This window comes from Ochotona curzoniae, unplaced genomic scaffold, assembly GCF_017591425.1.
Source record: "Ochotona curzoniae isolate NIBS_2020 unplaced genomic scaffold, NIBS_Ocur_1.0 contig_908, whole genome shotgun sequence".
In the NCBI taxonomy this organism is placed as follows: Eukaryota; Metazoa; Chordata; class Mammalia; order Lagomorpha; family Ochotonidae; genus Ochotona; species Ochotona curzoniae.
In genome coordinates, this window is record NW_024466607.1 from 19109403 (window position 1) to 19121712 (window position 12310).

The window sequence follows — 12310 nt, forward strand, 5'->3', positions numbered from 1 at the left end:
AGGCTTTAGATAAGACCCAAGTGCTTGGGTCTCTGCCATCCACTTGGGAGACCTGGATGGAGTTTCAGGAACCTGGTTTTTACTCTGGCCCATCCATGGCTATTGTGGGCATTTGGGAATGAAGCTGCAAGTGGAAGATCTTCTCTCTTTCCCTCACCCTCCCTTTCTCTCTCCTTCCCTCCAGCCCTCCTCTCTTTTCTCCCCCTGTCACTCTGCCTTTTAATTAAATTACTAAATTAAAAAAAAATTATCTCACTAACATTTCCCTAACATCAACCCTGATTATACCCTAGCAAGAAGTTGACTTATTAACATATAAAGTACCAGTCATACATTAGAAAATCTCAGACATATACACAGAGCAGGAATCATGTTAGAGCATGTGGTCTAGCAGGGGAGAGAGGCATGTGGTACTTCCAGGTAAGATCATAACTACAAAGCAAAGCTGCCGTGAAACTTCTAAAGATGATTCTTGTGCCCATGGGTGTGCTCAGGACTTCCTGATTTCTTACAGCTTAATGTTGCTTATCAGCTATGATGTTCTTTCCAATCAAACTCAGAAATAGCTTCAGAAGTCTTCTCAGTATAACCCCCAAGATGGCTATTAATAAGTCATCAGTTTTTTTCTTAAGGTAAAATGTGTTGATCATCCAAGATCTGACCCAATAATGCTTGAGCCCACCTTTGTCATTGTGTTTTACAGAGAAGCACATTGCCAAAGACTAGAAGGCATGTGCCAAGGGAGGGACTCCAACCACGATCCAGGGTGGACCAAGTGTGCAGCTGGTCTAACTCTCAGGTTGGCACTCCATGTACCATTCATGAACGTTGGGTGAATGACGCCGCAGGGAAGGCTGGCTCCCAACACTAGCGTCTGTGGCTGCAGACAATCTGATCTAAATTTGTTATGTTCTATTCTCAGCCTGCTTCTCAGAGGTCCAACCTGTTTCGGGCATCCCAAGCTGTAATTTACTTTATTTGAAAGTTCCAATGGGAAAGTTACTCTTTGTTCTCATGAGTTATTTCTTGAGGAAAATACATGTTTTGCGGAGAGTTGGGGAGAAGTCTTAAACTGTGGACATCACCACAAAGGCCTAGTCTCTCATTTTCCTTCCCAGCATCTCTTCTCTTGTGCCTGAGTGAGTAAATCAAAAGAGGTGTTTCCTGCTCAACCAAGAATAAAGGGGAAAAAAAGGAAGAGAGAGATAGAGACAATAGACAGACAGCTTTCCTGTCCAAGAGGCCGGTAAAATCTGTTTTTTTTATTTTTGGTTTTTTTGCAGGGCTTAATTTTGGCATTTATTCTGTCGTTCATCAAACATTTGTAATTCTCACAGAGCCTTATGCATTTCATACAATCTAAGCTGTGATTCAGCACAAATGCTTTCTTAAGGAAACACACATTTTTCATCCCACACCATTTGTATGTCCAAGGTTTCTTTCCCTTGGTGTGAAAAGATGTTTAATACTTCAGAAACTAAAGGGATTCTTCGTTGTAGGTCCAGTGTCTCATGCTGTGATTTATTTTGTTCTGAAACCTTGGGAAGCACCAAAGACACTTGAGTGTCCTTGTGGAACAGCCAGTCAAAGGCACGAAGAGCCAGCCAAGAACGCATGCCTGCCTTCGTGCCTTGTCAGTCAGGAGGCCTGTTGAGAAAAAAATGTTGACGACTAAGTGCTGGAGTGGTGGTGGACTGCTTTTGGAGGGGAGGGTTCTCAGTACCATTTTAGAAATGTCGCAAGGTCCAAAGGGTCTTGTGTTTTGCCTTGTTATGGTATTTATGCATTTGCTTTGAAAGTCAGAAAGGGAAGAAAGGAGGGAGGGAGGAGAAGAGAGAGAGAGAGAAATCTTCTACCCACTGGTTTAGTCCCTGGATGGTTGCAACAGCTGGAAGTCGGAAGTCAAGAGCTTCATCAGCATAGGCCATCAGCAAGGAGCTAGGTGAGAAACGGAGCAGTCAGGATATCAACTGGCACCGTAGGGATGCTGGCGTCACAGGTGGCAGCTTCGCCTGCTTGCCACAGTGTCAGTCCCAGCTTGTTTGTTCCAGTGTGTCTCTTCTGCCGTTTACTGAGCTGCATCCACAGGGCAGCAGCCTAGCTCAGCACTGATCTTGCTGCACAGCAAGGGAGAGCATTCCTCTCAGGACAAAATGAAGTGGGTAACGCAGAGGGTTTACGTGGGGACCCTACGACATCTAGTTCTCTTGTATGTCCTAATTCTTTTGATGTTATAATCTCTACAGAGATAGGGGAAAAATCTCCTCATCACCATTCACAAATCTTTGTGATATCTATTAATGTCTGAGTTGACTTAAATTTGTATGTTCTAAAAGGGCGCAGCCCTGTGGTGCCATGTGTTGTGTCTGGGACACTGTATGATTACTTAACCTCTAAGTTCCATTTTATTTTTCCCTTAAGTGGAGGTACGTAGCATTAGGTGGCTGTGATTTAATGGGATAGTGTAAGTAATGGACTTAACGTAGTGCCTGGTGATACGTTTACACATGATGAAGGTTCATGTCTGTGATGGGAGATCTTGACCATGATGTGCTTCCTAGATGATGTATTTAATACAAGGATAATGTTGATTCCATTCCAGACTGCCTTTCATTGTTCTTAGAACATCAGCTTTACATTAAGTATACAAATCCTCACGAATTCTTCCTTAGCCACCAATGAAGGAAACAGTAAAAGGGCTACAAAGCAAGAAAAATGGATTTTAAAACCAGGGCATTCCTCACAGTCTCACCTTTAGCACAGGAGGGCATTTCAAGCCTGTCACCACTGATGTATTTGTTGGATAATTCTCTGTAATGGGGGATGTTTGACCCTGCATGGGATGTTGTAGGTGTTTGGGATGCCTCCAGCCTTTGCCCAGTAAAAGCCAGCACCTGTTGCTCCCTTCTCTCCTCGCTCTCCCCAGTGGGACAGTCCCAAATGTCACCAGACCACCACCGTTTGGGTGAGACTTGTCGGCTTACACGAAGCAGAAACTGTCCTCTTGGAGCCACTTGAAAGTGATTTGCATCCAGCTCTCAAGGGATTATCAGATGTTTTGGGGGCTAGGGAATTCCCAAAACCTTTGCTAGAACAAATGATGAATGGTTAATACCACGGGTTCAGATTGTGGACTGAGCAGTCAACAGTGGAGCTTTGCTTTAAAACAGTCACAAGAGCTTGGTTGCAGTTTTATCCTATCCTTTCTCTCTCCATTTTGGTTTTGCTCTTTGCCAGTGGAAACAAAATGAAGTTTTACAGTTGAATCTCCAATTCTTATATAATGACTGATTTTTTTTCTTTCCCTTTTTGTTCTATTTTGTTTCCCCTTGTTTTCCAGCTCCCTCAGGCACAAAAGGTAAACTCTGCATCCCATTCCAGCCTTCCTCAGATCTCACAAATCATGCATGTCTCCATGGTTTGCGTGTTTAGCACTGTTCATGACCAGTGAAATGGTTTTCTTCTCACAGCTGAAGTAAGAGGAACAGAGAGGCCAGCAGACACAGTGCCACTGCCACTTGCCTAGTTAGCACTCCCAATGACCGCCGACATGGCCAGTGGTTGAGGGGGCAGGGAGGGGGAAGTTGACTTCAAGTCTGGCCATTTCCCTAAGAATTCTCAAATAGCAAGTCGAGATTAGGTCTGACGTGTTCCATCAAACATTACATTCCAGGCCTTCCCTGGACTCATCTCTCTGGGAGACACACCATGTGGATAAGCCATGCAAATCCCAAGCCTTTAAACCACATCTCTGAAACTCCCCTCGGGCCTCATGAATTACAGAATGAGCAGCTCCTTTGCTCACCCCAATGTGCCTGTCCCCGGGGCACCATGAGGCGTCCTTGTCAGTGGCCAGACCCTTTCACTGGTCCTCATTGTCTGAGATGAACTATTTCCACCATCTAGAATGTTCACTGTCCAGAAGGACTCCATGTGGTTGCAGTGATGGCTTTGCTGTGTTGTCCCCATGGCATGTGTCATTGTATCCTACGGACAGTTATAGCAGAAAACATGTTGTGATGCCTGCTGCATTGTTCCTCTGCTTTTCACAAAGATGTCTGAAAGGACTGTTTCTGGAGGCCAAATGTGATTTCATTTCAAAAAGTTAAGGTAGGGCACTACCCTGAAATCTAAGCAATATCTCCCAAACTCTGCATTTTGTAGTGAAAATGATTTGGTTCCTAGTCATTGAGAGAGTGAGAACACAACTGCTTTCCGAAAGAAAGTCTGTTCAGACCATATGGACAACCAGAGGCCTAGAAATCATTACACAGTTACTCAAATATATTGGAGATATTTAAACAAGGCAAGACGTGCTAGTTTGTGATTTGGCTTGTGGTGATGTTTGATTACACTTCAGTGCCATCACGAAAGGACTGAAACACTTCATTAAACGTTGATGCATTCAAAGATAGCATCTGTTTCCAGGGTAAATAGATGGTCAGCATCCCAGAGTGTTTGGGAGGTCCAGTCAGTGTCTTTGGTGGGACATGCTGTCTTCACCGGCCACATATAGAATTATTGTATAGAGAGAATGAACGCATTAGGTGCTCAAAAAATGGACCAGCCTTCATGAACTAGCCTTTGTCAAGTTTCCACTGATCCACAAAGGAAGGCTTTCCTTTGGTAGAGGATCCCTCATGCATCGGGGATGCTGTCAGCTGTAGAGTTTCTAAAACATCTAAAATAAACCATGTAGAGTAGGGTAAGAACAAATGTCACCAGGATATATGATTCTCCAGGAGCACTCACCTCATGGTCCTCCTTCCCTTTGTCATCATGCTGTGATTGACATCACCTGGCCTGAAAATGGGAGCCTGTCACTGAAGTTCAGAGTCAAGGAAAATGCAGTGGGTCCCTTGGTCCTTTGCCCACTCCCGAAGATACATGACATGGTGTGTGGGATGTGGACTGTATCTCCGTGTAGCCCAGGAATAACTCTACCTCCTTTTTCTATTGTGCCTAAGATGGCTTTTTCTATTTTTCCTTGTGCGTGAAAAAGAGAAAGGTACTGGCCTTACCAAAGATGCCAAGCCTTTGTTTAAAGCGATTTCACAACTTCTGTGTCCCGTTCAGATGTTTGAAGAAGGAAAGTTTGAATATGAATTCTGGGAATGGAGGCTGGAGGGTGCAGGGAGCTCAGAAGAGACAGATCAGTAATTGGAGACACCTCCACCAGGCCTGCAAGTCTCAATCTGCAGAGACCTTGGTACCTCACCCCCACACTCTCCTTCCTAGAAGTGCCTCAGTCACACTTGCAGAAGCCTTTAAGGGTGAGATTTCCATAAGCATCTGTTTTGCTTAAATAATCCTGTGTTGCTACTTGACTTGCTCACAAGTGAAAGCCATGGTAGCTTCCCTTCTAACCTTTGTCCAATGGTAACCAGGGTCAACTTACTTAACCTTTCTAGGCCTAAGAATTCTTGTTAAAGATGATGATAGGCTAAAGCTACAGTGTTGTTAAGTAAGCCATTTCTCTTATTGGTGCCTAGCAGAGAGACTGACATATGCTGCAAACCCTTGAAAGTAGAGTTGCCATTTGGCCTGGCCCCGATCTCTGGCTCCAGAGAGCAGTCACATGGTAGGTGGTGATGAAGGACATGGGCTGTGTTTTGTGGTCCTGACTCTAACCCGATGGATACTCAAGGAATGTCAAAGGCCCTGCAGGCATAAAGTACTCTTTCTTTTTCATTAGAAACGGTGCATTAACTCATTGCACCTTCTTCATAGAGTTGGGGAGAGGAGAAGAGTGGGCTTGCAATTCCAATGCAGCAAAGACTTTGGAAGAACAACTGTTTTGAGATATTTCTTCCCAATGCCTTTGACAACACCCAGAGATTTCAGCCATCTGTGGACATGATAATGAGCTCTTTCTAAATCCAAGAGTTTGTTATTCTAGGGGCAAAAGGGAGCCATTGACAGCCGCTGCATCTTTTACAGGAGGTCATGAGCGCATACATTGGACCATATGGTGTCTGCATTTGTGCTGTGTTTTTGTTGGAATCTGGTTTTGTATCATCTGCAACTGTTTTCTGTATAAATATTTTAAATAGTTATGTCTCTGTAAACATGCTTGTTTTAATCTCTTGGCTGATCTACAACTAAAAATGTCCCATTTGGGTGTCCCTCTTCTGTGTAGCAAACATTAGTGATTGTGGTCTATAAATTATGATTTTCATGATTCTAATACTACGAAGGTCTTGTAACACTCCACTACTAGTGCTTTGTGGCACTTTTCTAGAACAACGGTTTGCAAAGCAGTTTTCTTAATTTTGTTTTTTCTCATGATGCTTAAGCAGCTCCAAATTCATTATGAATTTCAACCCTTGTGGCAACACTGGGGTGGAGCTAACCAGGAATGTACCTGATGAAGGTTTCATATTTTTGCAAATGCAGATTTTAAAATGCTTAGCTAAACACCGTGTGGTAATAAACATCCAACGTCTACAAGCCATCAGAAATTCATTCCTTATTCTGAAAACAACCAGTGTCTCCAGTGGATGAATCTTTGGTGGCTTCAGTGACGAAGAAAAGTCCCTGTGCGTGAAATATCTGCTTTCGCCTATCCCCCCATTCGTAATAATTCTTGACTTCCACAGAAGAACTGAGGTCCCCATTATGATAATATCATTACAGAATTGCCTAAAGACAGTTATGAATAATTGTTCAATAACCTTGAAGGTGTTTTTGTCAGTTGCAACTCCCTGTGCATTCATTGTTTGTTGTGAGATAATGTGGAATGGGCCTTGAAGGTCCAAAGTCAGAAATACTCCTTGGGAATTACCGCTGTTTGCTCTCTACTTTCTCTGTTGCTTTCACACACCTTTGGGATTTACTAAATATTTCTGGAGGCTGTTCCAGGTGTTCTGTGTCTTTCCTGGCACTGTATTAGTTAATATCAGCCTGAGAGGCTGGAAGAGGCATAAGCATTTTTTTCAAAACCATAGTTAAAGCAAACCACATCTCTAATCCTGTTTGGAACAGCAATTGATGCATTCAGAGCGGCACTGTATGGCAAAACGATCCCTGTCTAATAGCCCAACCGCGTGTTTTGTTTCCTGTTAGGAATAGCTTAACTTGCCTTCTTGAACAAACACAGCAGGGTTCAAGATCTGTTGTTCTACGCCTGCTGTGATATTCTGTGCTGTTTAACTTGTATGAGGACTCAGGAGTGCATAAATTAACTTCTTAAATGGAGGTCGATTTTTGTTTTTTTCAGGAGGGAACTGTTTTATTAATTCCTCTCATAGCCCCATGTAAATGGGCCCTGAGTCCATTTGCATTTCCTTTGTTTCCTTGTTTACCTTTATATTTCGGGGGAAATAAAGGGAGCAGTCATCTATACTTTCTTTCATTTTTTCCTCCTCTTGTTCAAGGTGCAAATATGTGCAGGAGGAATTTGGCCGAGCTCTTATCTCGCTGTAATCAGATTTTAGCAATTGTGGGATGTCATTTATCATTCTTTGCCTCATTTAACATCTATACTTTAACTGTGAAATTAACTGTGATTGAAAATAGAAAATTGAAAGTTTGCAAAGCTGCTGTTTCATAGAACTTCAGGTCTAGTGATTTTACTGTTTCATTATAGTTATATAACCAGCTCAATCAGTGCAAATGAAGTGCCAAACTAAGAGGTGATAACTGTTTATATTTGGTTCTGGTTTATGACTCATTTGCTTTTGCCTTTACTTGCTCTATATGTAAACTGTTATTTCTTGTTGTGATAACCCTGTCTTCCTCCTTATCATTTACTCTTTTATAGGAGCATGGTCAGGAACCTTTGCTATGCATTTCTAAACCAGGACTGTTAAGATGAATACCGTCTCAGTCTCAAAGAGGATCGCAGCACAGTGGGTTACAGTTTAGATCATTGGATCTGTTTTCTGGATAAGGCAAAGGAAATAGGGGCCACATCCATGCAATCCTACAGCTTTTCCCATGGTTCGCATGATGGAAATCTGTACTCAGCCACCGTCATGATGATCACATAAGTGAAGACTGGATTTTGCGCCACACTTCTGTGACAGTTTGTCTGTGGCGGTGCAGGCAGATGGCTCTGCTAGCAGCTGAGGAAGGGAGTGAACTCTGTAAGCTTCATCCCCACGGGAGGCTGGGCTGACCCCCATCCCATGGCCCTGTCCAAAAGACAGATGACTGCAGGACCCACCTGATGCACAAATACCCAGCAGAGCCACACTCAGGGCCAGAGCTGAAGTCCTGGGTGTGCCAGGGTGGGGTGGGAACCACAAAGCTCTATTCAGAAGCAAGCTATTATTAGCATTTGTTTAGGAAAAGAAGCAATTTGTTAATATTAAATGGTCTCAGACTGTATGTCTATTTGGGGTCTTCTCCATTTTCCTACTAATTTGAACATTGAATGTCTTTTAGGTCCTTTTAGGAAAAATTAGGAAAAAATTGGGGGAAAAAAGCAATGTAGAAATAAAAATTGGATTTAATTATTACAAAGGTTTACTTTTTTAAAAAAACTTTTATACCGTCAGCTGTGAAAAAGCCATCAGGAAGACATGGTCAGTACATAGCACGACTCACACTTACATGTTTTGACCCGTTAACTTATGTAGAAGCTTGCCTGAAGCAGTGGATGACTTAGAATTTTATGTATGTAGACAAGGAAAGTTGAAATATCAGGGATCAGGGAGGGGCTGCGAAAGTTATCAAACTTCCTAATGACAGAACACTGTGTAGTCATTATGGACTTATGGGTCAGCATACTTAACAATCTAAAACAAATTGACCAGGTTTAAAATTGAAAGGTATTACTTATGTGCCTTACACTTATAGTGTGTGTGTGTGTGTGTGTGTGTGTGTGTTTACCTGTGTAAACAGATTTAGAGAGTAGTATTGACAATAAATTATTCACATGCTGCAAGAGTGCCTTTTCTGGTGGTAAAACAGGTACTTATTTTCTTCCCAAACATTTTTTTTTTAATTTTAAAATCCTATAAAATGACCTGATTTTATTTCATATGTAATTCTATTTATCAATAATAAACCGCGTTCACCATTGATACGTGAGGGGGAAAAGAATAACAAGGATTAACCTCGCAGTAGTTTCCTGAACCTCACTCGCCCTCAGCATAATGCGACAAAAGTGTGGAAAACCCAAAGTCAGGTATGCAGGTGCCTGCCCAGTCGCACTGATCCTTGGAAAGAACGATGATAATCAGAAGGATGCTGTGTACGTGGGGCATGGTTTTACGTGGGACAAGTCTGAAGTCCCTTCATCAGTATCCTCTATGGCCTACTGGAAAGAAAGTTCATTTTGAACTTCTGTTGAAGGCCCAGTCTAGTTTAGATGCTTAGTGTAATAGTGAACCAAACTTGGGAAATCCATGGCAATGAGCAGTGTGAGCTTTAGCTGTGCCCCTCAGTTGGCAGCCATTGCCCGTCTTGCTCACTGCCCCAGTTAGAAGGAAGGGCTATTTGGCCTTAACAATGGGGAAAACTCAGGTAAGGAAAGGTGGTGTTTGCTAAGTTAATTCTCTGGAGAGTGTTGAACCAAATGGTGCAGCAGTCTCTTATGATGGGCTAACCATGGCAAGATTAAGGCATTCCACCTTGGCAATCAGTGGAGGCAGGAAATCCAGGTGGTTACAAAGATCAACCTCAGAGTGAGCTGGAGGTGGAGTAGAGGCTCTATCCTGCTGCATCTCCCTCGTCACTTTGGGCCCAGAACCACCATCACCATAAGCATAGATGTCATTCATAATGGGCTCAAAATACCTTTCTTGCAGGACGTTGCTGAAAAGTAGAAGAGCAATGCTTGCTCAGGGCCCATCCATACCACATGCTCTCTTAGTAGTGTTGGCCATGGCAGAAATAGTAATATTGCTGATTACTGCATCAGGGTAGTAGTATTGTGCCTTGCTTAGTCCAGACAAATCTGATCAAATGAAAGCAGAAACAGGTTTGAAGCTGACATCATCTGGTGTTTTTTCAAAAAAAAAAAAGATGATAAAAAGGAACTGGATGTTTATAAAGTTCAAAACCAAAAAATGGTTTCAAAATCCCTAATATCTCAATGTTTTCTTGTCCCAGACCTAGTGTTTACTGAGTTAGGAATTCAAAGCCTCCTTTTAAATATTCTCATGTATTTAACGTATGTGATTGTTTGCCATTTAAATCAAGCACCATTATAAAATATGACTCTTTTCATGTGCTGAAGCAATAGAAACTCTATTCATGCTATTGTTAAAATGAAATTGCATTTTCTATTGAAAGCTAAAGAAGCATCTAAAAAAAAGAATTTGATAAATGTTCTCATTTCAGTTGTCCTTACATCCCTTAAGAAATACACTCATCCTTTTCTAAATAGAGGGAAGTAGAGGATCGAGAAAACTTAGTTTAGAAGCCCATTGGATTTTGGAATGGTGGCGCAGTGTCCGCACTGTAAGCCTGGGTCTGTCCGGGGAGGAACATCACAGGATGTCCAGGGGTCTGATTTCTTGCCTCAAGATGTGATGCTGTGGATGATTTTTATTGGCTCAAAGGCAGTCAGAAACTGAAAGAGTTGGCATGTCTGTTTGGCCATTCCTGCCTTATTTCTTAATGCCCTAGATGTATCTCTTGGGGGGGAAAAAAAACCACAAAAACAAAACATTAAGTGGAGACTGAGCATGTATTGTCTGCTCAGCGCAACTTCAGGGAGTATCTTAACAAACTAAAGTGAACTGGCAATGTATTTTCCTCCCAATTACAGAGAACGTGACCACACACACCCCACCACCACCAACAGAAAAAAAAAAAGCCACTCAAACACCAGGCCAGATCAAATCAGTATAATTCAGTGATAAGGTACAAAACCAGTTCTGTGCCATAATGCCAGTGTTGAGTAAAGTCGCCTTCAAATCAAATCCTTGTCAGTGATGTTAATGTCACTTTACTAGTCCTCTTAGGAGGGGATTTCCTGTGTGAAAGATGTGCCAAGGAAATGCTGTATGTTAAGCAGTAGAAAACACACATACACCATACACTCCAAGCCACAGCCCTCCTTCCAGTCTTCTCCTGTGCTTTTTTAGGCCTAATTCTTGGATGTGAAATGCATATTTCTTTTTTTTAATAGAATTTGTCAACCTACTTGGTTTCTTCTTTTTTGTTGTTGTTGTTGGAAAGGCAGGCGTACAGAGAGAAGGAAAGGCAGAGAGAAAGATCTCCCATTCACTAGTTCACTCACACTGGCTGGAGTTTAGCCAGTCCAAAGCCAGGACCAGGATTTTCATTCAGGTCTCCCGCGCAGGTGCAGGGTCCTAAGGATTGGGGCCATCCTCCACTGATCCTTCCTAAGCCACACACAGGGATCTGGATTGGAATCCGTTGCCCATATGGGATGTCAGCATTTGAAGAGGGAGGATTAGCCAATGGAGCTATCACAGTGACCTCCACCTGTTTTGTTTCTACACATCAATGTTGAGGGGAAAACTCAATGATTTTACTTTAATTTCTTACTAAACCTAGTTGTACATTGGTGGATCTGGTCACAGATTCGCCTACTGGATCCTGTCTCACTTCCTGTTGTTCATTGATCAGTCATCCCGTCATCCTCCAAACCTGAACGCAGCCCGGTTAGTTCCCTGAGAACTGAAGCGATGGCTCCGGGTGAGCTGACATCTCATGTCAGAGGATTCAACTGAAATGACCCTCGGTGGTAAACTGGAGCAGTTGTGCAATTGTGTACAGCCATGCTACTATGAAGTTAAGAAAACAGAAAGCTCGATGTTTATCCTTTCCAATTAGCTGGAAGGATTTTGGAAAACCCAACCTAAGTTTCCTGAGGTAGAAAAATGTCAGGCAAGGACTAATGCCATGGTATGGATTTTCTTTTTCCAGAAATGACTCATGGAATTGAACCACTTGCTGAATCATGAGCTCTGTGTGCTTGGATTGGACCCATCCATATTTGCCCAGGCCTGGAACATATTAGATGATTTGCAGGCTTAGTACTTCTGAATTATCTTTCCCCTTCTTCCTTGGCTCCCTCATGCCAGAACAACTTCCTTCCCAATGTGCTTTGATCCCAGCCTTCTTTCGTGTATCTCATTAGCTGCCTCTCTCCCTGCAACTGCCTCCTAAAGCAAGTTGTTTCAGGAGAAGTTGTATGGGAGGAGGAAGAAATGCTTATTTTTCTCTACATAATTCAGATGGAGAGAGCCATGAAGCCCAAGCCAATGTGGAAGAAACCTTTGAACTTCTCTCCTGTAGTCCAGGAAGAGAGATGAGCTGCACTTGTTGCCAGGCACCACACTTGCTGTTTATGTTCACATTGTCAGCAATACCAAGAGATGGTTCCATT

General features: G+C 42.7%; 1 protein-coding gene across 1 annotated transcript in view; it reads left to right on the top strand.

The window, feature by feature from the left end:
• Positions 1-12310, top strand: part of CACNA2D3 (calcium voltage-gated channel auxiliary subunit alpha2delta 3) — a 696258-nt gene that overhangs the window by 490529 nt on the left and 193419 nt on the right. Inside the window, exon 14 of the mRNA XM_040994648.1 lies at positions 3341-3358. Within this exon, the coding sequence (XP_040850582.1) occupies positions 3341-3358 (18 nt within the window). The remainder of the gene's footprint in view (positions 1-3340; positions 3359-12310) is intronic.